This window comes from Phyllostomus hastatus, unplaced genomic scaffold (assembly GCF_019186645.2).
Source record: "Phyllostomus hastatus isolate PE091 unplaced genomic scaffold, TTU_PhHast_1.1 phas_contig_147, whole genome shotgun sequence".
Classification (NCBI taxonomy): Eukaryota; Metazoa; Chordata; class Mammalia; order Chiroptera; family Phyllostomidae; genus Phyllostomus; species Phyllostomus hastatus.
This window is the reverse complement of record NW_025333603.1, coordinates 5,459,818-5,482,951: the sequence shown is the minus strand read 5'-3', so window position 1 is coordinate 5,482,951 and position 23,134 is coordinate 5,459,818. Positions and strand designations below refer to the sequence as shown.

The 23,134-nt window shown below is 47.1% G+C and overlaps 1 protein-coding gene across 1 annotated transcript; it reads left to right on the top strand.

The window, feature by feature from the left end:
• Positions 1 to 12,010: 12,010 nt before the first annotated feature.
• On the top strand, positions 12,011 to 19,410 carry DMRTB1 (DMRT like family B with proline rich C-terminal 1). The gene is made up of 4 exons (XM_045858524.1): positions 12,011 to 12,533; positions 14,237 to 14,442; positions 17,706 to 17,928; positions 19,346 to 19,410. The coding sequence occupies exons 1-4, from the start codon at positions 12,017 to 12,019 to the stop codon at positions 19,408 to 19,410; spliced, it is 1,011 nt and encodes a 336-aa protein (XP_045714480.1). The 5' UTR covers positions 12,011 to 12,016.
• The last annotated feature ends 3,724 nt before the right edge of the window (positions 19,411 to 23,134 follow it).

Here is a 23,134-nt window from a genome sequence, read left to right as displayed (position 1 = left end):
AGCTGAGGTGATGTCATTCCCGGGAGAACACTGTTTTTTAGGGGGCAAACAATCTTAGTACAACAGTTTGTAGTCCTACAAAATTCAACTCTACCCAACCAAACCTTATTGCTTAGTATTTAATTTTGGGCAGGGGGAGGAAAAGGGGGACAGAAAGGGATGGTTAGAAAAAGTCTAAAAAGGCTCCTGGGGAGGGAGGGCCAATGATGACTAAAAAGATTGAGAAACACTGCACTACAACTTCCCCCTGGAGATTCACAGGGTACATTAACATAGTAAAGAGAAGTTTAGAGTAAAGAACTTTAACTTTGATAATGTAGGGGTTCCTAATTTTACTGGAGCTCAAATCTCTTTTATTTTATTTTATTTTTTAAATGTGGTTTTTTTTTAGATTTTATTTATTTATTTTTAGAGAGGGAAGGGAGGGAGATAGAGATAGAGAGAGAGAGAAACATCAATGGGCAGTTGCTGGGGGTTATGGCCTGCAACCCAGGCATGTACCCTGGCTGGGAATAGAACCTGGGACACTTTGGTTCCCAGCCTGTGCTCAGTCCACTGAGCTATGCCAGCCAGGGCTAAACCTCCTTTATTATATGATACCTATTCACATTTTACAGACTTACCATATTTTTCGGACTATAAGATGCACCCCCCAATTTGGGGGGAATAATGGTTGTTAATGCTGCTGTTGAGTTCTGTTTATATTTACATTGGTGAGATATTATGTTATTTAGGTTATTAAATATTTTACCACATTTTTTGCTTGAAAAATTTTTTTCCCAATTTTCCTCCTCTAAAACCTAGGTGTGTCTTATGGTCCAAAAAATACGGTAGTCTTCCATGGAGTGTATTTTGGGAAATGTTGGATTCTATCAAAAATGGAGTTTAGACTAAATAAGGAGTAGAAGTCTAAAGTAATGACAGAGACACATTTACCCAGGCCTCTATCTCTCACAGGTACAACTTGGATGTTTTGCTGGCGTGTAACATAGAGTACTGGCTATTTAATGAAAACAGAGGTTAAATTAATTTATCTCATTTGTATGAGATACTTGTTCTGTATCATTAAAGTATTAAAATATTGCAAAATAAAATGTACAAGTTAAAGAAAACAATCTAGGAATCTTCAGGACTAAAATTTTCTTGGACAATTCTTAGTTCAATAACTCTTACTGTGACACAGCCACACATACGGTCTGTACAAACTGGAAGTAGTCTGGAAGAACAGTTTGCCATCACAGAGCACACGTCCACCACTGTGACGTTTCTCTCTTTGGCACGTATGCAACACAGGGTGACATTTCCGTTTTGAAATCATTATTTCACCTTTGCTGCGTTCTTTCTGCTACCTTGAGTTGAAAAGTAGACCTTTCCACAGGGCCAGATGTAACAAACTTTTATGTTTTTGATTTGTTATACTTAAGAGAGTTAAAATGTATTAATTCATTCTTTCAACAGATTTTTATCAAGTTCCTATTATGTGCCAGGCACATTTTGAATTAATATACCAAAGCAGAGCTAATAATATCCAACATTGTCCCCAAACAAAATGTTTATAAGTTCTAAAAACAGAATCATGGAGTGCTTAGAAACAACAATAGCAAATACTCCTTGAGTATGCACCTACTCTTTGTCAGGTGACTTAAGTATCTCTAATCCACACAGCAACCATACAAGATAAATGTTCTCTTCATTTCATAAATACACAGTGGCAGACACTGTTGTTGTCTACCAAGAGCACATTTCCTAGTCCTCTTTGCTAACAGAACCTCTGCTTGTTCAAGTATCTGGTAGATATTTTTTATCTCTATATCATATTTGCTCACTTCCTTCTCATCACCTTTTAATTTGCATGTAGGATATTTGATTAATGGACCATAAATACTCAGGCCCATTAATGGTGCCTCCACTCCTATTACACAAACATATACATGCAAGATGTCCTGATCCCTGTCCATATCTTTGTGTGTGTCTGTCCACTGTCCTCTGCCAGTTCAGGTTGTCTTACAGAATTAAGGGCAAAATATGTGTGCCGGAAAACCTTCCTTTATTAACCCACCTCTCTTGTGTTTTTCTGATCACTACAGTACTTAAGTAGTATACCAGACATTAATTTGTAGTTAATCTATGCAGGTAAATTGCCACTTGAAAAATGGTATAGGGAGTACTTCAGACGCACCTATAAAAACATTGCTTACTTTGCTTATTTATCATCTCATTGTTCAGTGTCCTGTCTCGTCTTATTGGGTACTGGCCAGCTCATCTCGAGAGAGTGAGCTGAAGTGGTTCCTTGAATTATTTTCTCAGCCTCAACATGCACAGTGAACTTAAGCAGATAACTTTATCTCCCCTCATGAATCCCTATATCCATCATGAGTTTGGAGAATAGAGTTTTTGGTATGTTATGTTATTTTAAAAAGCCAATGAAGGACAATGGGAAGGGGAATTCAATATTTATCAAGCACTACTATGAGTCAGACACTATAATATAGTGGAAAAGTCATAGGTTTGGGTAAAAATAAATCCTGAGTTCACCTTTTTTTCTAACTGTGTGAACTCAGGCAAATTATTTAGCTGTTTCTGAGCTTCATTTATTTCATTAAAAAATCTGTAATTAGAGTTAATTATAACCTCTTAGAGATGTTATAAGAAGAGGTAATGTGCATAAAATACCTAACCCAGTGCCCTGTGTACATAATGAACATTCTGTGAGTGTCAATTCCGTCACTCACCCCCCTTCTCCGGTCCCTACAGAACTCATGTTTCTGTGAGGCCAGTCTCCAATCTTTCCCCTCCATTTGAGTTAACTAAATTCCAACTGACTTCGATGATTTAGGACAGGAACTGAAGAAATCATAACTGGCAGAAATGTGAACTTCTTTGACAATGCCCCAGATGTGTCATGGTGTACACCTGGGACTGTTCATCTGCGGCACAGAGAGGAAGGAGACAGACAACTGGACAACCTTCCTTTTCCCCCACTCAGTACAACCCTCCTAGCCTGGTTCCTGAATCAGTTGAATTCTAGTTACAGTGACCAACTCAGTCACATTTGCACTGGACTCTCCTAGTTGAGGCCCTAAAAGTCCAGTGTCCCTGAACCCTCTCACCCCCCGGGAAATCAGAATGGCTGGTCACTGTGCTTGTAGGAGTCTGAACTGCGCCCACAGCCTGCAGTCCCTGTCAGCGTGCCACAGTGTAAGAATCCCTGGGTTTGTGGCGAGGCATGTCTGGGTCCAAATCCTGGCTCATTCTCCAGCTAACGGTGAATCTTGTACAGGTTATTTAACTTCATTGAATCTCAGTTTCTTTATCCATAAACTTCATCCTAGTCTTTCCTGAATTTGTAATGAAACTCATGTTATTATTAAATTAAATTACAGCACAGTGCTTGGAATGGTATAGGCCCTCAACGAAGGTTAGGTCTTTCCTTCCTGACTGCCTTATACTTAGTATAGGTTCATTGTGCCTTGGGGTACTGTGTCTCTAAAAATCTCTGAAACTGAAGGGAGGTGGCCACCAAGCAGCAGGGGGCACTGCTGCCACTGTTCCTTTCTTTCTAGTGGCTCCTCTTTGCTCCCCTATCCTCACACCAAAGCAATAAAGCTTTAGTAAACCGATGATCAAAGATGGCTAAACTCTAAACCCACACTTGGTTTTAACTTATCTAAATGTGTCCCACATGCCTGCAATAATGTTCAGAGTATATCAGGACCATTTTAAATCTTGTACATTTAATTTATAATCCTTCTCACTCCAGGAGGTTTATGATGTGCCAGAGGGTCAAATGTTTATTCTTAGAATTATTTAACCCCAATCAACTAATTATTCTGATGAATTGTATACTTTTTATCTTTTTGCTTGACCAGATTGGAAACAATGACAGGCATTCAACTGGGTTTTATTTGTAAAACTCTGACAGATTGGAATTACGGAGTTCCTTAAACTGTCTCTTAAAGTAAATATTCCTGATTCATCTGGCAAATTAAAGGGGAAAAAGCAACAATCTCCAAACTCATTAAACTAAGTAAGTCTAACCATGTTTAAAGAACATGTTGCGGGAGGTAGCGATCTCTACACGCTTAGATAAAAACTGTTCATGAGAAATCTTGTCTTCTTTTGTTTGTTTAAAGAATTATTTGTGCAAAGCAACATTAAATTTCTAGAGTTCTTAAAATATTAAATATCCAAAGGACTACATTTATCAAGCACCATGTAAATAATCAACCCATGCCCTCTAGCTGGGATCTTAGGAGAATCTGATGGATTATGTATTATAGGAATGGTGTAACCTTAGTATATAATGACATACTTCTCCTTTTTTATAGTTTATACAGCATTTTACTGGTAATTTAACTAATAAGATAAATATGAAATTATTCCTATAAAAACATCAATAACATCAATGCATTTGAAGATTCAAAATGCAAACTGAGTTTTATTAGACTCTTCTAGCTAACATAATCTAGTAGTCAGATAAATATTTCCAATTCTAAAGCTTGAAACAGTTTGATTTCATTGAAAAGGCCCTAAATAGCAGAGTACATTCAAGTCAGTGAAGGTAATCTAACTAACATGAGGAAAGGACCTGAGAACCCACGTGGTATATTTCCCAGGCAATGATGTGATGGCTTGAATTGGGGCTGCCGTTGAAACCTGGTCTCTGGAAGTGGAAGGAGGGCTGAGCAGACTGTCTGATTCAGTGCTGTCCAAAAGAAATGAAAAATATAGATGTAATTTAAAATTTTCTGGTAGCCACATTAAAAAAGTAATAAAAAACCCACATTAAAAATAATGTTATTTAGCCCTGGCTGGCATAGCTCAGTGGATTGAGCTCGGGCTGCGAACCAAAGTGTCGCAGGTTCGACTCCCAGTCAGGGCACTTGCCTGGGTTGCAGGCCACAGTCTCCAGCAACTGCACATTGATGTTTCTCTCTCTCTCTTTCTCCCTCCCTTCCCTCTCTAAAAATAAATAAATAAAATCTAAAAAAATAGTTATTTAACTAAATATATCCAAAATATTACTTCAATATATAATCTATATAAAATTATTGATGATATTTTACACTTTTTTTCACACTATGTCTTTGGAATCTGGTGTGTGTGTTACATCTTAATTTGAATTTGCCTCACTTCAAGTGGTCAATAGCCACATGGGGGTAACAGTTATGGTGTTGGACAGTTTAGGGTTTAATCTGCTTGGAGAACCTGACTGTCCCCAGAAAGGTTATGCAGCCTAATCAGATCTTGTTGGAGGTGGGCTTGGGTAAGTCAGAGACACTATTTTCTCCTCTTCATTTCTCATGGCCTTTCCCTTTCCTTCTCCTTGGTACAATGTAATGCATGCTAACCATGTACCAGATACTGGACACTGTGCCCAGCATTCTAAATGCATTCTCTCATTACTCCTGCAAGAATCAAAGATCTTGTTTCGCAGTTGAATGAAATAACTAAATGATGGCAATGTAGTGCAGTGGTTAAGAATACAGACTGGGAGCCCATTCATACATGTTTCTGCCACTTCCTGTGCACCTTGGGTAAGAAATTTCTTAACTTCTCTAAGTTTCAGTTTTATCTTTTGTCAAATAACCACAATAAAACGACCTCCCTTATAGATGTTGTTCTGTGGTTTAATGAGACCATGCCTGCAAAACTGTAAGCATTCATGAAATGTTAATATTAAATGGGATAAATGTGGGACACTGGGACTTGCAGTACCTTGTACAAATAGTTTTGCTACTGAGACTGCTACTAAGACCCGAAGAAATTAAGTGATTCAGCTGAAGTAACACAGCTAATAAGTAGTGATCAGGCTCTCACTCAGTTTGCCTGTCTCTAGGGCAGTTTTTCTTGCCATCTGTTTATAGTTATAACATGGACTGAAGTTTCACTGACTCTGACATAAAATGAAAAGGGCTTTTGAAATAAATTCCTGATATCTGCTTGCCATTTTCATAAAAGCAGAATTTAGGGGAAAATTCTGGGGTAGCGCTCTCTCTCTCTCTCTCAATAAATGGGAATTTAGTGTCTAAGAAACTAGACCAGGAACATACGTAGAAAAAGAGAGATTAAATTTAATTTTCTTCGCTCCTTTGTTCTTTTTGACTCTAATTTTACTAAGGAACAGTGCCCTGCATATATTGGCATTAAGTTTACACATGTTGTGTTAAATCAAATTTGCATTTTAACAAAGGACAGAGAGATTCAAGCTATTATTCCCTTTTAATAATGTATACCCTCTTCAGCTGCATTCTGTTTGATTTCATCTCACTCTTCTTTCCTCTCACTCCTTTGTCTTCCATCGCTGCCTAGCCTCTTTAAGATTCCTAGGAGATTTGTATGGATCAGTCAGCAGGGCTCCAGGGTTGGAAGGAACAACCCTGCCTAGCACTGTGCTAGTTCAGGGCCATGACTGCCTTGAATGTGCGCCCCACCTGAACCATCCACCCCAAAGAAAACCTTGCTCGACTCCATTTTAATCCTGAACTACCTATGCAAGTCCTAGTTACTTATTGTTCTACTTTCTGAAAGAAAAGCCAAGGGCAGGGACTAGATGGTTTGGCATATGGATTTTAGTTTGGCCTGGCTCTTGTCATGTCATTTTTCTCTCCTTAGTCTTTGATAGCAACACCCATATTTACCCCTGAGGATTCCATTTAAGACCTGGCTACTGCTTAACCTCTGTATCTCCTCTCTCCCCAGTCTCCTGACCTTACTGTTTTGTAGCCATACTGCAAGCCTTCAAGTATGCTGTTCCCTTTGTCGGGGACACAGCCTTCCTGCTCCTGTACCTGGCTGATTCCTAATCGTCCTTTAGACCTCAGCTTAGAAATCAGCCCTTCAAAGAAGGATTCCTTGATTTTGTGATGAAAGTTAGGATCCTCATATGGGTGCCCATAGTATCCTGCCCTCTCCGCCCCCACCATTCCCCTTTCATTTGGAATTGTTCACTGTGTGGTTTGCCAGCTAGTATGTATGACTAAAGGTAAGAATCCTGTTTTTGCATTTAGCTCTGTGTCCCTTATGTTTAGCCCATAGTTGGTGACAAACATTGGCTGTGGGTGGAGGGAAACAACTAAGCAGGGCGTCCTAGGAAATTTCCCCAGGCTCCTACCAACTTTACCCTTTTTCACCCCAACTGTAATGGGGTATGTAAGAAGGCAAGCATTTCTACTCATCACCAAAGTTTTCTTGGGGACAGCACTGTGTTTGTTCAAAAGAAATATTGAGTTAGCAGATACATGGTTAAGAACATGGACTTTGAGGATAGATTTCCTGGTTTTGAATCATGGTTCTGCCATTTAAAGGCTATAAAACTTTCGACAAGTTACTTGACTTCTCTAGGCCTCAGTTTCTTCATGTATAAAACATGGGTGAAAATAATAGTACCTACCTTAGAGGGCTGTTGTGAAGATTTTATGAATTAATGCACACAGATAACTTAAGAATTACTGTCACATATACATACTCAGTGCTAGCTATTACTATTACTATTATTAAACCATTAGGGATGGGGGAGTTCAAGGGACCGAAGTTGATTCCAAAATTCTGCTTGTCAGGAGAGTGGTCCTATTCACTCTGGGCTTTCTGTTTGTGTAACGTTTGGGGAGAGTTGCTGCAGCCAAGTTGATTTACAGTGCCAATTATAACTTTGACATTGGCAGGAGAGGGAGGCAAGATTCATTTATACATTCAACAAATATTTACTGAATGTCTATTTTGTGCTAGACATAAAGGAAAATAAGAGAGTCACAGCTGTTACAGAGCTCTCAAAAATATAGGAAAGAGAGTTCTGGCCAAGATGGAGGCGTAGGCAGAAACGCTCCACTTCCTCTCACAACCAAAAGAAGGATAACAACCAATTTAAAAACAAAGAACAATCAGAACTGCCAGAAAATCATTTGCATGGAGATCCAACAACCAAGGAGTTAAAGAAAAGTCCCAGACTGGTGCGCTGAAACAAAGAAATATGGCCCAAGTGAAAGAACAGATCAAAACTCCAGAAAAATAACTAAGTGACCAGGAGACAGACAACCTATCTGATGCAGAGTTTAAAACACTGGTAATAGGATGATCACAGAATTGACTGAGCTCGGTCACGAAATGGAGGAAGAAATAAAGGCTACACAAAGTGAAATAAAGCAAAATATACAGGGATGAACAGTGAAGGGAAGGAAACTGGGACTCAAATCAATGATTTGGAACAAAAGGAAGAAATACATATCCAACCAGAACAGAATGAAGAAACAAAATTTCAAAAAAAATAAGGAGAGGCTTAGGAACCTATGGGAGAACTTTAAGCATTCCAATATCTGAATCATGGGGGTGCCAGAAGAACAGGAATAGCAAGAAATTGAAAGCTTATTTGAACAAATAATGAAGAAGAACTCATCAATCTGGTGAAGGAAAATAGACTTCCAAGAAGTCCAGAGAGTCCCAAAGAAGTTGGACCCAAGCAGGAACACACCAAGGCACATCATAATTACATTAGCTAAAATTAAAGATAAGGAGAGAATCTTAAAAGCAGCAAGAGAAAAGGAGACAGTTACCTACAAAGGAGTTCCCATAAGGCTGTCAGCTGATTTTTCAAAAGAAAGCTTGCAAGCAAGAAGGGGCTAGGAAGAAGTATTCTAAGTCAGGAGAGGCAGGACCTACATCCAAGATGACTCTACCTAGCAAAGCTGTCATTTAGAATGGATGGGCAGATAAAGTGCTTCTCAGATAAGGTCAAGTTAAAGGAGTTCATCATCACCAAGCCCTTATTATGTGAAATGTTAAAGGGACTTATCTAAGAAATAGAAGATCAAAAACTGTGAACATTAAAATGACAATAAACTCACAACTATCAACAATTGAACCTAAAAAACAAAAATTAAGCAAATAACTAGAACAGGAACACAATAATAGAAATGGAGATCACACAGAAGTTTATCAGCAGAGAGAATGGGGGAAAAGGTACTGGGAACAAGAAGCATGAATGGCAGGCACAAAAGAGAGGGAGGTTAAGAATAGTATAGGAAGTGGAGAAGCCAAAGAACTTACATGTACAACCCATGGACATGAACTAAGGGGTGGGGGGCAGTGCAGGGAGGGGAATAAAGGGGAGAAAAAAATTGGGACAACTGTAACAGCATAATCAATAAAATATACTTACAAAATCCTAGGGAGGAAAAGCTAGAGACTGGGGACTGGGTGGGGCCTGGGGAGAAGAGGGACAACAGACCACTTTCTCTCCAGTGGGTGTGGCCCAGCAGAGTCAGATCCTGAGAAAACAGAAATGCTGAGGCAGGCTTTTTAAAGCATTTGCTCTAGGATGTGTCTTGTAAATCCTCCCCTCCACCCCTTACAAAATCTTCAGTAAAGTTTTCATTGCTCACTTGAGAAAGCCTGAAGAAGGGAAAGAGAGCAGATGATCTGGGTTATCTGCTGCTGGGGGAAAGATGCTATTGGCAAAAAAGGCCTTCCTTACTCTTGGGTGCCACCATTAAGGAAAACTCACAGTGCATACAACATTTAATGATTATAAATGATACTCCATGCATTGCATAATACAGGGCTCTTTAAAATGAATATGAATTAAACAGTACCAATAGCAACCACATTAACCAAAGAGTAGAGGCATTATTCAAGGTAAGAAACTTGGGACTCCAAGGGAAAGGAGTCCGTTACTGAAGCTGGGAGTCAGACATGGCCACCAGCCAGCCCCTTTACTGTCAATTAGTCAAACTGGTGATTCCCCAGCAACTATAACTTGTTATTTTACAAACCATTGCTTATGACGATGCAGACTGACTGGAACATGAATTTCCCAAGGTTTAGGTGTGGGGAAGAAAGGGGATGTTGTGTACTTACTGCTCCCATCCTTTTGACTTCCAGTTTTTCACTTTGATGTCCTTACCATCTGTTACCACCTTTTTAAAGAACAATTTAAAGAAACGTATACGTTAAAAAAAAGCAGCAGCCTAAGAAGTAATCAGTCCTCAAACTAAATAAAACAAAACTATCAATTTGACTGAATTTCCAAGAGTGAAATAAATAAAGCTCTGTTGGAATTTACCTATATAAATTGAGACTTTAGGGGGGAAGAGAAATAAACCAGCCTTTTTCTTTCTCTTAGATTTACATACTATATAAACCTTGGGGTTTCTACATTGTACAATGTGACTACTGATTAGAAAGATATATGGTTGTTTATTAATATTCTAAAGCACTATGCAAATTCACATCACCTTGGATATATTTTGCCCCTAAACCTATGAAATAAATGTAAAAACATTTTGTAGTTAACATGGCTGAAATATGTTAATTCAAAGAGTTGGCTTTGAACAGGATTTTCTTTTAAATCATTAATAGGAAAATGAAGAGAATTTAGGTGGTCAAACATGAAATGTAAACGAGAGTGGTTTTCTTTTTTTAGGCCTTATCATTCGATGTCATCTAATGTCAAAGTTTTAAATTCAATAATGCAGAAAGTGACCTTAAATTTGCAGTATCATGAAACAATGAAGCTTATGCCCTAGATTTTTAACCGTAGTACTGGAGCTATGATTTTTAAGTACCGTTTTCAAATGACAGTCAGTAAAAAATTATTTTGAGTTGGGTGGAGTCAGAAAAGAACTTGCCTGCCCTTTTATCAGAGACAAACCTAGGTCTCTTCAAATGGATGTAAAATTACCAGTGAAATTCCTGAAAGGCCACATAATACAGAAGTTTATACTCTTACCCTTTTAATAAGATATGAATGTATTTCTTTCAAACAGAAAAAAAGGCTTTACAACCCCCTATTCAGCCTTTCAGTCTCGAATCAGCCTCAGAATGGCAAACATTTCCTATTCTCAGGCAGCTGGTGAGAAATACACAGTTCAGCTGCAACCAGCTGCAACCAGCTGCACTGTGTAGTTCAGAGGCACAGGATAATCAAGAAGGACACTGGCTGGGCCTTAGCTTCTACAGAACATTCTACTAGCAGAGTTTCAGAGAAAGGGAAATTTAAAGTGCACATTTTAGTCAAATGGTAACCCTGACTACCTTCTTAAACATGATTGATTCTATGATTATAAGCTTTCAACTTAGCTGTGAGTGGCCCATTTTTTTTTTCTTTTTAGGGACTTAAAAAAAAAGGCCTCGGGGTGTCACAAGTTTCGATCACACAAGGAAATGAAATAATTTAGTTGCCTTGGGAAACTATGAAATTCATGCCAGCTTTTAGGCATCCCAAGATTCGGGTTGCTTTACAGGTATAACTAAATTCGTGGCAAAGTTAAGCAATGAGTCAAACTCATGCTAAAATATCCTAGGTCTATTTTACCTTAAAGCATTTTAAGCATGCTTTACTTTGGAAGGCATCACAAACAGCAACATGCCATCTTCCAGAAACAGTCTTATATGGGAACTACTATAAGGACACAACCATGAGCCACTATCACACTGCTCAGAGCTCTTGAGAATATTCTGGAAGCATCACCGTGAACGGCTGCTTCTCCGCAGGGGCGAGAAATGAAATTCAGCAACAGCTTTTGGTAGGCGAAACAGGGTTTTTATCTTAGAAAGCTTTTCTACTGGAATGGGTTTACTGAGAGCTACATTCCTCTGGAGTTTTAAATCTGTGGACCGTTGAACATTACTCCGCCTCTTTTGAAGTTACAAAATACTTTGTCTCTGGGGTAATAAGAATAGAAATTTCAGAAAATTAAATGCCTACGACTTCAGATAACCCAGATGACATACATGCAACAGCGTTCCATATAGAATTTATTCAACCCAACCCCTTGCATCTGATTAATCAAGGCACAGAAACTCCAAATTTTGCACCATCCCCCCTTCCAAAGTTGAGAAAATGCAAGGGGTCTTGCTGCAGTTCCCGGGATGTATGGAGAACAACTTTGTTACAAGTGTATCCAATGTCCCCAGCACCAGGGACTTCTGGGGCTCTGCTCTTCCCGCTTCACTTGCTCCGCAGCTTCTAGAGGTGGCGGTTGTTTTCATGAAGGCAGACCTTGCCAAGCTGGCCGACAAGATGCTGCGCACCCCTAAATGCTCGCGGTGCCGGAACCATGGCTTCCTGGTGGCAGTCAAGGGCCACGCGGGCAACTGTCGCTGGAAGCAGTGCACTTGCGACAAGTGCTACCTTATCACTGAACGCCAGAAGATCATGGCCGCACAGAAAATGCTCAGGAAGCAGGCCTCCGACGAGGATCAGGCGCTAGCCTCCCGGGCCGAAGCTGTGGCCCCGGCGTCCAGCCTCCGCCCGCTTCCTCCGCTGGCCAGTTCTGGAGACCTGGAGCCGGGCCCTGAGGACCGCGCGGCCACCTACTTGCAGGAGAGACCACCGCACGGCCCAAGCCCTGGCCCCAGCGCCTTCCAGCCAGTTCTGGCCGGCGGCGGCCACACCGGTGCAGGCAAGCAAGCTGCTGTGGCCATTCCGGGTTTCGTGGGGCCCCAGGTCGGGGCGGAGGCCACCAGCACGGGAGGTTCTGGCCACATGGAGACGCGTAGGCCACTGCGGCCCATTCCCAGCTCGTCATTCGCCTTTGGTAAGACTCCCAGGCTCCATGCAGCCTTCCTCTGCCATTGGTTCCTGTCAGGGCTGCAGCCTCCCGGCACCCCATGTTGGCGTCCCCGGATGGGACTTTGGGGAGGGGGGTGGGGAAAATGCTTTCCGAAGTAAACTTGCTTTAAGAAAACTTTCTCTGAATACGGATTTGGGTTGAGTGCTTTTTTGCAAAAAAGGTACAAGAGATAGCAGTGGGTGGTGCAGACGGTTTTCAATACTTAACTACAACGCTTATCTTTCTGTCTTGCAAGGATAAAATGGCCTCCAGTCCCCTTAGTCGGGCCTTCTTGAGGAGACATTGGCCCTACTGCGCTTGCGCACCTCTTCCCGCCCTTTTCTTGGGCTGGAGGCACCTCCCTCCAGGCCATCTCTGGGTGGGCCAGCACAATGATCACTGCGCCTGCGCATTCCTCCACCTTTTCCGAGAGCTGACGGCTCTTTCTAGAAGGCTTCTCTTCAACTCTACCTTCATTCAGTCTGCCTGAGCACCTTTTCCCGCTCATTTCTTGGGTAGGAGCTTCCCCCCACCCTGCCCCCTCCTCCTGTAGGACTTCCTGTGCCTGGCCACCCTTCCGTCCCTTTCTGCATTCTGGAGGCCCCTCCCCTTATCCAATCCACGGCCCAGGGTGCATGTGCACCCAGGTTCATACCCTCTCCCACCTGTCCCTGGGTGTGGGTGGGTGGGAATGGGACAGCTTTTTTTTTTTGCTCCATGCAGGAGGAGAAAGTTGGTTTCTTGAGATGCTGTCTACTTTTTCCTGCCCACCATGTGCATAAATTACGTTGACCCTATGAATATTATGCTTTCAGTATTAAAGTGCAACTTCAAGTCACATGTAGATTTGAGGCTTTTAGGAAAATGGCTGGTTTTTAATTAAGATCCCTGTTGATTTTTCCTGGGTGGGGCGACGGGAGGCGCACACGTCTGGGTCCGGGGATGGGCCACGCACTCTGCCACCTTCGGCCAGCGCCTTCCGCCTGTGCGTTAGGAGGATTAGCCCGCGTGCACCCTGTAGGCCGTTTCTGTCTTCTGGGATATACTAGGAAAACCTGGTCCCCAGAGAACAGCAGTCCTGTGGAAGGATACCTTTCCACCGACCGATGCCTTACTTTGTTCCTTCACTCAACGTGGGGGACTGAGCGCGTAACTAGGTGCCAGACAATAGTGATGAACTGGCAACGGGGATTGAAGTCCAGTCCCTTGCCCTCAGGGATCTTGTCTGTGTGCGAGGAGTGGCACCGATCAGAGAATCACACAACTCGTTGTGTAGAACTCTCTAACCGTTAATGGTCTAGCTGCGGTCCTAAGGAAGGGGAGAAGTTGAGTACTGAGGAGGCCAAGTGGGTTTAGGGGAGAACGCCTTCCAAGATGAGGGAACAGCATCTGCGGAGGCCTTGAGGTGGATGCGAAAGAAGAAACTGCTAGTTTATCGCACTGGAGGAGGCTGGAGTGGAAGCAGGAGTCAGCCCGAGTGGGCTTCGTGGCCGTGCCCAGGATTTTTTCAAGCCATGGGATGTGGCTGAAAGGTTTAAAAAGTGGGGAGGGTCAAAAGCATAATGGATGTGGGAGTTCTTTGTAAATGGAGCTGAGTGTTTACTGTACCTGTCTTTGGATAGTAATGTGATGCTCTTTTCCCCAGCTCTTTGTGTTTTTAATGCTGCCCTCATTGCTTGCCTTTGTAGGGCTCTCTTTGAACATCCACTCGGATTCTGTGGTGGGGTCTGAGTACCTGGAGAGAGATCCATCCAAGCTGTATCCCAGCTGCTCCAGCATGTACCCCTATCACCCATTCCCGCTGGGCTACCAGGATGTGTCCCCAGGCTTGGGGATCCCTCTGCAGCAGGGCTTCCGGCACGTGTCCTACAGCCCCTACCACGGAGGAGGCTCGGTGAGTGCCACCCTGACTCCTTTCCGGGTTCCTCCTCATCCCATTTGCTCTTGCACGTATATGTGCTCAATTCCAGGACGCCAGTGGGCTTCCTTGTCCAGTGTGCACCTCTGGAAGTGCATCTGTGTACTGTGTACATAAGTCCAGGTCCAGTCATGTGTACACAGGTCAGCCTGGGCTGTGGCATTTGCCTTTTAGAATTGTAGACTAGAAAGCTCTGGGAGCTCAGACGCATCTCAGATGAGCTGGGGAACAATGACTGAGTGACCACCTGCTCAGGCCCGTGGAGTGCTGGTGCTCGCAGGGCCATTCGTGTTGCCGGGCACTGGAAGGGAAATGCCACTTTCCTGGAGCCATCCGTTCAGGGCAGAGGCAGGAGCAGACACAGGTCTCCCACCCAAAGGTATGGCCCACTTGAGACTGCAGAGTTCTTTCAGGAGGAAGTGCCATTTAAGGTTAGTCGTGAAAACTATGGAAACCTTTCCCCCAAACACCTGTCACCTTAGGAAATACGTGTTGAAAGAAGGAATGATGTTCAGTCTTTTCATAAGATCAGCGGTCAGTTAAAAACCGGTGTGCTCCACAGGCCTGGAGTTTTGAGTATTGGTGTGTAAGGCAGGCCGTCCCTGCTGTATGAGATACAAGTCGGGGTGACTGGGTTTTGTGGCTTTAGTTACCAGCTACTTCCGGACCAGGACAGTTTAAAGCCGTCTCCCTGGGGGCCGCCAGGACTGCAGGCAGGGCAGTGAAAGGCCTGGGGGGCCAGTCCTGACTTTGGGCCCGTGAGGCTGGACCTGGAGAGGAGGCTGGCTCCAGTGCAGCTCACGGTCAAGGAAATGTAGACCACCATCACCTTTATCCTTCCCTCAGAGCGAAAAGCCTAACCTTGAGTGTTAGAGAGATGTTCCCTCGAGTGGAGGGTGGGGAAGAGGGAGAGAGCAGGCTTGTTTGGTTTAATGTGGAAAGCGATAAAGAAAAAAGGTGAAAGCTCAACGTTTACATAGTGAGGGTCACTCGCCACAGCATGTGGAGCCAGTTCGACGGAGCCCTAGCTCTGCCCAGGCAGGTCAGTTGCGCAGGGTGCTGGACCCCTACTCCTGCCTCAGCCTCGGTGGGCCCCTTCTCTCTGTTCAGACATTGTAAAGTTCTATGTGTGCATCACTTTCCATTGATTCAAGCAGGGACAATCTGAAAACCACTGTTCTTAATTTCTAGGGCATCTACTGACCCTTATTTGAGTCTTCAAGGCATGTGTTGTTATTTCATTGTAGAGGAGAGGATGAAGGCTTGGAGAAGTTCTGTATCTCTCCAAGGTCCCAGAGCTGGTTGGTGAGGGACTGGGATCCAAATTATCAGCAGGTCCATAATGGAAACAGGACGTGCACCCGGGCTGCCCCACTCTGGATCTGGCTGCTTTCTGCTACCCTAAGCCTATCTCTCTTGCAGAGGTAGAGTAAATAAGACTCTCGCCACCACCCTGCCCCCCCTGAAATCTGTGGGTACTGGCCACTCCCTTGCAGCCCCAGGGACAGTGTGGCGTCTCTAGCCTCCACACAAAGAGAGGGGTCGTGGCCAAGTGGAGCACGCACCCCACCCACCGTCTGCTCACACAGAAGCCTGGAGCCCGGCGTCCAGAGCAGGGCTCTGATTGACAGCCCGCCAGACGGCCATTGTTAAAGAGTGTGATCTCAGCTGGTTTGTGTGGGCCTGCGCTGCCACCACAGGCCCCAGGCAGGAGCTGCCATCCAGGGGAAACTTGGCTGAGTAGCTTGGAATTAAAGCACTGATGATCCCCCTCCCACCCATTTCATGTCTGTGTAGAAGATCCAGCGTTTATTTGTAAAGCTGTTTCAGACCAAGAAGAGCCTGTGAATGGCTTTCATCCTTGTCCCGCTCCCCCTGCCCAGCACCCGCACACTCCCCAGGGACATCGTCTGCCTTCTCTTTCTGTGTCTGTCCCACCTGCCACTGCCTCGCTCCCCCTGTTTTCTCCCCACAAAAGATCACAGACCTGGAGTTGGACAGACCTGGTGTCCAGTCCTCCTTTTCACGGGCTGTGTGGCCTGGGGAAGTCACCTACTTCTGCGGCCCTCACTCAGGTTCTCCGTCTGTCAGCGGGGGTGAGAGTACCCATCTCACGGGGCCATCGACAGATTAAATAGGGTGCCTGGCGCAGGGTCTGGCGTATAGTAGGTACTTAAAAGTAGGCTTTCTTTCCTTCTTTGTGGGCACATTAAGTTAGGAAATGCTGGATTAATCTAAGGAGATTTTTGCAGATGGCCTCCGGGCTTTAATATTCTCATGTGTGACTCGCCATTGTGTGGGCAGTGTGTGGAGTTTCTCCAACTCCCTGGACAAAGAACACTGAAAAGCACTTTAAAAATACCTCGTAGGACACCAGGATTCTCCAGAACACAGTTTGTGAAGTGCTGCTCTAAAGTATCTGGATGGAGAATAAATAATAGGAACTACATCTGAAATTCCTTGTTATTTTTTAGTATACTCATGTCTTTCTCAGTTAGACTTTGAGCTGCGCAGTCACTGCCCCTCCAGATCCCTTCCTTCCGGCCCTGGGGTCCAGTGGCCTGGGGCTAGCTGCCATCTTCTGAAGAAGGAACAGAAGCACAGGATGCTTGATGGCTGAAGCCACTTTCCTGAGGTCACCCAGCTTCCCCGACTCAGTAATAGCTGCACTACATACACCCAGGTGTTCTGTCCTGTTAGAATAGGGCACCTGAAGACTCCCTGACTCTTAACGACAAGGCATTATGTGTGCCAGGAGGTGGGATCTCCACAAGAGGTTGGGGATGCACCTGACCCTTGCCCAGAGCAGCAGGGTCACGCAGACTTGGGGTCCAGTCCTGCCTCAGCCACTCGCCAGCCCTGCGGCCCAGGGACCGTAGCTTCATTCCACGGATGCTGGTTTTCGCCATTACAGTGGGGGTGGGGAGAGAGCAGCCCTCCGTGGGTCATCAGGATGGAACAAGGTAACAGGTCTAAGCACAGGCGGCAGGCTCAGTCCCGGCCACTGGGCGGCTCTTCCCCAGGCTGAGGTGAGATGTGCCTGCGCACCTTCTTGCCTTCCGTGGTTAGGTGGGTGTCTGCTGAACACCTGGTTTCAAGTGCCTCCTGTTCAGGTGTTTGGGCTGCACAGGTGAATCTAGCCCATGGGGAGCGCCCCATTTGGGAGATGGGACATGTCCAATCAGCCCGTCTGGCTAACCGTCTCCCTGTCTGGCTTCTCTGCTGAGTGTGCCGCGCAGGTATCGGAGCCAGGGGAAGACTTCCAGCCAAGCTACCCCCCGCCGCCCACCCTGCTGCCGCCGCCCACCCTGCTGCCACCACCGCCGCCGCTGTCACCCCAGCCCCAGTTCCTCCCACCAGGCTTCCTCTCTGCGATCCACTTCCTGCCGCCGCTGCCACCGCCACCACCACCAGCATCCTTCTCACTGCCCATGCATTCTGATACGGACCAGGAGACCGCTGGTGAGTGAGTACCAGCCTTCTAGTGTGGGGGTGAGCCGGGAGGCCTTTTTGGAGCAAGGGGGCTAACCTGAAGTAGATGTGGAGAGAGGGGAGATGGAGAACAGAATTAAAATGTGCCGGTCCTGGGACAAGCTCTTTCCTTACACCCCCTTAAATTCCATGCACAGGCAAAGGGGAGGGGGTGCCCATCTCAGCTGAGGAAGTCAACAGAACCCTGAGCGGTTCTCAGAGATGTAAATGGCATGGCTCAGATTTCAACAGAATTCTATGTCTGGCTGCAGTGCTTTATCCAGAAATGGCTCTTCAGGGCCTGTGGGCAGGGGTGTGGAGGCAGGCATGAGTGTGGTGTGTTCAGAAGAGAGGTGCCAGGCCTTTGTGGCGGGGGAAGCAGCAAGTGCGTGGCCTGGAGCAGCAGCAGGAGCCACTTCCGGTCTGGTGGGGATGGTCCTCTCCTGGCCACTCTGGAGAGGGAACCTGCCCCGGAGCTGGAGACCCGGCCTGCGCAGCGCTGCCTCCGGTGCGCCGGGCGAGGTTCGCCAGTCACAACCCTTCTCTGGGCCTCAGTCTTCCGTAAAGTGAGCCCCTTCGTTGGCTGACTGTGAAGGTCAACTGAAATTCTGAATGTGAAAATGCTTTGGGTTTTCTTTTAAGGGCCCTTTGCAGAATGAATTCAACCATCTCTGGGTTGCGTTACTTTTATGTTAAAGGATTTTTTTTTAATCTCGATCCTCTCCTGACACCTCTCAGGAAAAGAAATGATTTGGAAATGGTTGGCAAACTCAGCACAGCCCTCCCAGTGACTGTCAGAAAGAGTTCCTGAGCTGGGTCCGTCTGCCGACACCATTCCTGTTTCAGGGAATGGGACACCGAGGCCTGCTGCACGCGCGCTGTGTGTGAGCTGCCCGGATCTGTGAGCTGGAGCGGTGGCCTGAAGGACGCACGCTGGCCTCGGTGCTGACCAGCCAGGCTCCCGCACTTACCAGCCCTGTGACCTTGGGCAAGTTAGTTCACTCCTTGGGGCCTCAGCGTCAGTATCTGCAAAAGTGGGTTGAGAGCGCCCCCTACCTCGTGAGGCTGTTCTGAGGGTTACAGAAGCTGCAGTGATGGAGACACTAGTGAGAGTTGGTTCTCACTGACCGTTGTACCTGGTCCCCGTGCCAGCCTGATGTTGCCAGGCAGGGGTCATCTCGTTCGGCAGGGGGAGGAGCTGGGGTCAGAGCTTCGAGGCAGCTTGTGCCGTGCCGCCCAGCCCGTGACAGGCAGGACTGGAGTTTGAACTTGAGCCTGTATCAAATGGGGACTAGACTTCCAGTCTCCTCACACCTGGCAAATTAAAGGCAAATTAATTCTTCTTAGGGCCTGAAAATAAGTAATTTTCCTACTTCTAAGTCCAGTCCCTCTTGTTTGTTCTTTGCAGATGACCAGGATGCAGAGGCACCACTTGAGCCCGGCCAGCCTGCGTCTCAGGAGCAGTCCGACTAGGCCCGGGCCCTGGGCCTGTGGAGCAGGGCAGCGGGGGTGTGGCTGCTGAGGTGTTCTTATCGTGTTCAGTGCTGTGCAGGGAGGGAGGGTAGTGATAGACATAAGATAGAGTTAATTCCCACTTCAAGATAGGAGGAAAGAGGGTGGTTTCTAAGTTTCTCTCAATCCTGAGATGTGAGCTTGTACAGGAGAAGGGAGGAAGAAATTCCCGGGGGAGGACCAGGGCTCTGAGGAGGGGGGCTGGTGGGAACTCACGTTTAGGAATGAATTTAACCATCTCTGGGTTGTGCTGCCCTTTATGAGACTTCCCCTTGGAGGTGTCCTTTGATTTCCTCAGACCCGCCCCCGACAGGAGGTGCCATGCATTTCGGCCTTCTGCCTTGGCCTGTCCCCAGCCGGGGGCAGCACGAACACCAGGCTTCCAGCGCGTTCAGGGGGCCGATGCGAGCAGCCAGGACCAGGGCACTGACAGCAGGTTCTGGAATGTCCTCCTTCGCTGCTCTGCCCCCTGTGGCCGACCTAGCCACTGCCCCTTGCCCCTTCTCCATGGGGCCCTGCCAGTAAGCATTGTGACCACTGGGGCCGCTTCTCCTCCCCTCCATAAAGTTTAAGCCATTTATAGGCATCATTTGTAGTTTTTAAAAAATCTATTACAGTTTTATTATTTAGTGTTTTTATAGTGCTTGCCAACTTAAAAAAGTGGGCCATTTGTAAGCACTTATGCTGTTCTCAGAGAATAGAATGGTGCTTCCAAAGTGCCTACGACATCAGCAATTTCTTCTCTGGGGACAAGTTGACTGTTGAAATAAAATGAGCATGGAAATCCCCGTGGAAGGCGTATTCTGTCTAAACCCTTGTGGAAGGCAGTGTCGGGTGGAGGGGTTGGGGGACTGCCGCCTGCGTCCAGTGTGTGCTCACTGCATCCTCCCCCGCTCGCCCTCCCCACCCCTGCCTTCGGGAATTGGGAGAAACACGAACTACTGTTAAGAAATGGAAGTTTCTTAAGGAAATTCGATGCAGACACACAAAATGTGACGATGTCTTTTCATTTCCTTTCCCCGGGTCCTTTCAAGGCTCCAGCAGACGGACATGGTTTTAGGACCTTGGGGCTCTTCCCCTGCTTTTATTTGCTCATTTATATAAACCTTCCCCTACATCTGCCCTAGCCAGTGTGGCTGGGTTGGAGCTTTGTCCCAGAAACTAAAAGGTCGCAGTTGGATTACCAGTCAGGGCTCATGCAAAAGGCATCTGATCGATGTTTCTCTCCCTCAGTTCCTCTAAAACCAATAAGCATGTCCGCAGGTGAAGAGTCCACATCTGTCTTAGATTTGGAGCCTGGCAATCATCAGCTCAGCCCCTGGGGAAAGTAAGCTGTAGCAGGAGAAACTCACTGTCCAGTGGCATTGGGACAGCAACAGGGACAGAGGAAGAGGGGCTGTGAGGATGGTGGGAGACGGCCTGAGCGGTTGGGGCCTTGGCTGCCTCTTCGAGTGCAAGAGCGAGTTAGGCCCAGATAGGCACTCGCAGTACGGGACAGAGGGCGGGGACCCGGACTGAAGCGGGCCAGGGCCAGGGCCAGTGTCCTGTTCTCTGTCCAGGGAAAGATGCCTCAGGAGGGCAGGCTGGCCTGCTTCCTGTCTTGCCTGTGGGCAGGGGTGCCTAGGCACCCTCCCAGCGCAGGTAGCAGGAGGATCATTGACAAGCAGTACTGTCCCGTCCCCCTGCCCCCGTCGTGGATCTTCAGTTCCTGCATTAGAGGTGCAGTGGCTTCCTCAGGGCAAGACCAGGCGTTGGCTTGGGTCTGGGCCTGATGACGCCACGATTTCACACTCGCCTGGCTCACAGGCTGCAGCCGTGGGCCTCCCAAGGCTGGTCCCGCCCCCGGAGCTGCAGTGATAACGAGAGTCCTGCGAGGGTGTGGGAGGAGACCTGGCCTCTGCTCCCGCTCAGTCTCACCTGTCCGTGTGGTCAGGCGGGGCTAATCAGCCCCTACATTTTTCTTTTTAATCACACCTTGTTTTATCCTAGACTCCATGTTTTGAAAGGTTTTTTTTCCAACCAAGCTGCGTTAATCGATAAAGCTGCTTTCTGTATCTGATCAAAGCACACTGAGGTGTGAGACAACCTGTGACCGTTCCAGACTAATGCAAGGACGCAGGATGTTTGGTTAGCCTTCGGGGTTTGGGGCGCAAGCTCTGGCCAGTGAGGAGAGTGGTGTCCTGTAGGGCTCAGTTCACAGGCCTCCAGGAAGGGGGTTGTTCACTTCTATAGGCCTGTGACCCCATGAATCTCTAGAGACTGGTCTGCGTCTTTTCTGGAGCCTTGAAGGTGCTTCTGGGGTGATAAGACCAACTCGGGGGTGCAGTGGGAAGCCTGCCTGCCTGCCTGCCTTTCCCCGGGTGTGAACCCCAAATTCTGTCCTTTCCTGTGGGCTCTTCCCCTGGTGGGGTCAGTGGACCCCGCTCCCTGCTTCCAGTCAATCAATGCGGCCCGTGCTTCTGCACGCCTTGCTCTTCCAGGCTGTCGGGAGCAGAGTGAGCATGAAATTAACAGATCACGTGCTTCCAACCTGCTCCCATGCCTTTCAAGGCACCCTACTGCCCCCAGAATAAAGACCTTCAGCCCAGCCTGCCCGCCCACCTTTCCAGCCTCCTCTCCCTCTGCGGGGTCAGCTGGGGTCAGCCAGGTTCAGGCAGCAAAGGATGGGCAGCAGTACTCACCCCAAAGGGGCTGGCTTAGCTGTGAGCCCAGAGGGTGTCCTGGAAGGCAGCAGGTCTGCCTTCCTGGACGCCGCTGCACCGGCGAGGTGCTGCCAGGAGAGGGCGGCGGGCGGCAGTTGTGGGCGGGGCGACGGGGCGGGGGGGGGGGGCGAGACCACAGTAGGGTAGGGGCCTTCACCCCCCCACCCTCCACCCCACCGACTCCAGGGCCAGCGCGGCAGCCAGGCTGGAGGAACAGGTTACTGCGGTGTCGAAGTGCCTCCTGGAGGCCTGTGATCTTCCTGGGAAATCAAAACGAGGAGCCTGCAGGCTAGGCTGTGTGATCACCAGGCCCAGCAATCCTCTTTGCGCTATGCAGTAGATGCCCTCCTATCCTGGTCTTCAGGCAGCAGCCCCAACCCAACGACGGGGGTCTCAGGACACGAATAATCCCCACCTCCTCTCTTTCTGCCCTTTTGCACCTGCTGAGTCTCCTGTCTAGCCTCCTACTGGACTCCTCTCCTACATACCCTTTCCGGCTTAGTCCAGGTGCCCCTCCTCCAGGCTCCCTCTACCTGGACTAGGAGGGTCTGTGGGGCCTGCCCAGGCCCTCTGCTGCCCAGTCACACTGATCCCACTGAGCAGAGTCCCTCCTACAAGTCTGTGGGCTTCCTGGAGGCAGTGACAAGGTCTCATTTGTCTGTGTCCCCAGCCCCCATTGGTGGAGCTTAGCATCGGTTAAGCTGGTGGTTACTGAGGGCCAGTTCCAGAATAAGTGGCTGACTTTCTGGGCCATCTTGTGGGTTTTGGGTGGAGGGTTGACTTGCTCTGCCTCTGGCCACGCACAGCAACAGCATTTGCTGTACATTTGTGCCCTGTCTGAGGAGCCCCCGCACGTGGAATCGGCCTTCACTGAAACTCCGCTGGACGCCAAGCACTCTGCACCCTTCCCGTAGTAATCCTCACAGCCACCCGGGAAGACTTGCGCTGTCACCTCTCGTCTGTAAAGGACAGTGAGCCATAGA

Bases quoted from the DNA above. Each gene is read 5' to 3' on its own strand.
- DMRTB1 (XM_045858524.1), top strand. From the start codon at position 12,017: ATGCTGCGCACCCCTAAATGCTCGCGGTGCCGGAACCATGGCTTCCTG. The intron at 12,534-14,236 runs GTAAGACTCCCA...TTGCCTTTGTAG, and splicing joins CAGCTCGTCATTCGCCTTTG to GGCTCTCTTTGAACATCCAC. The intron at 17,929-19,345 runs GTGAGTGAGTAC...TGTTCTTTGCAG, and splicing joins TACGGACCAGGAGACCGCTG to ATGACCAGGATGCAGAGGCA.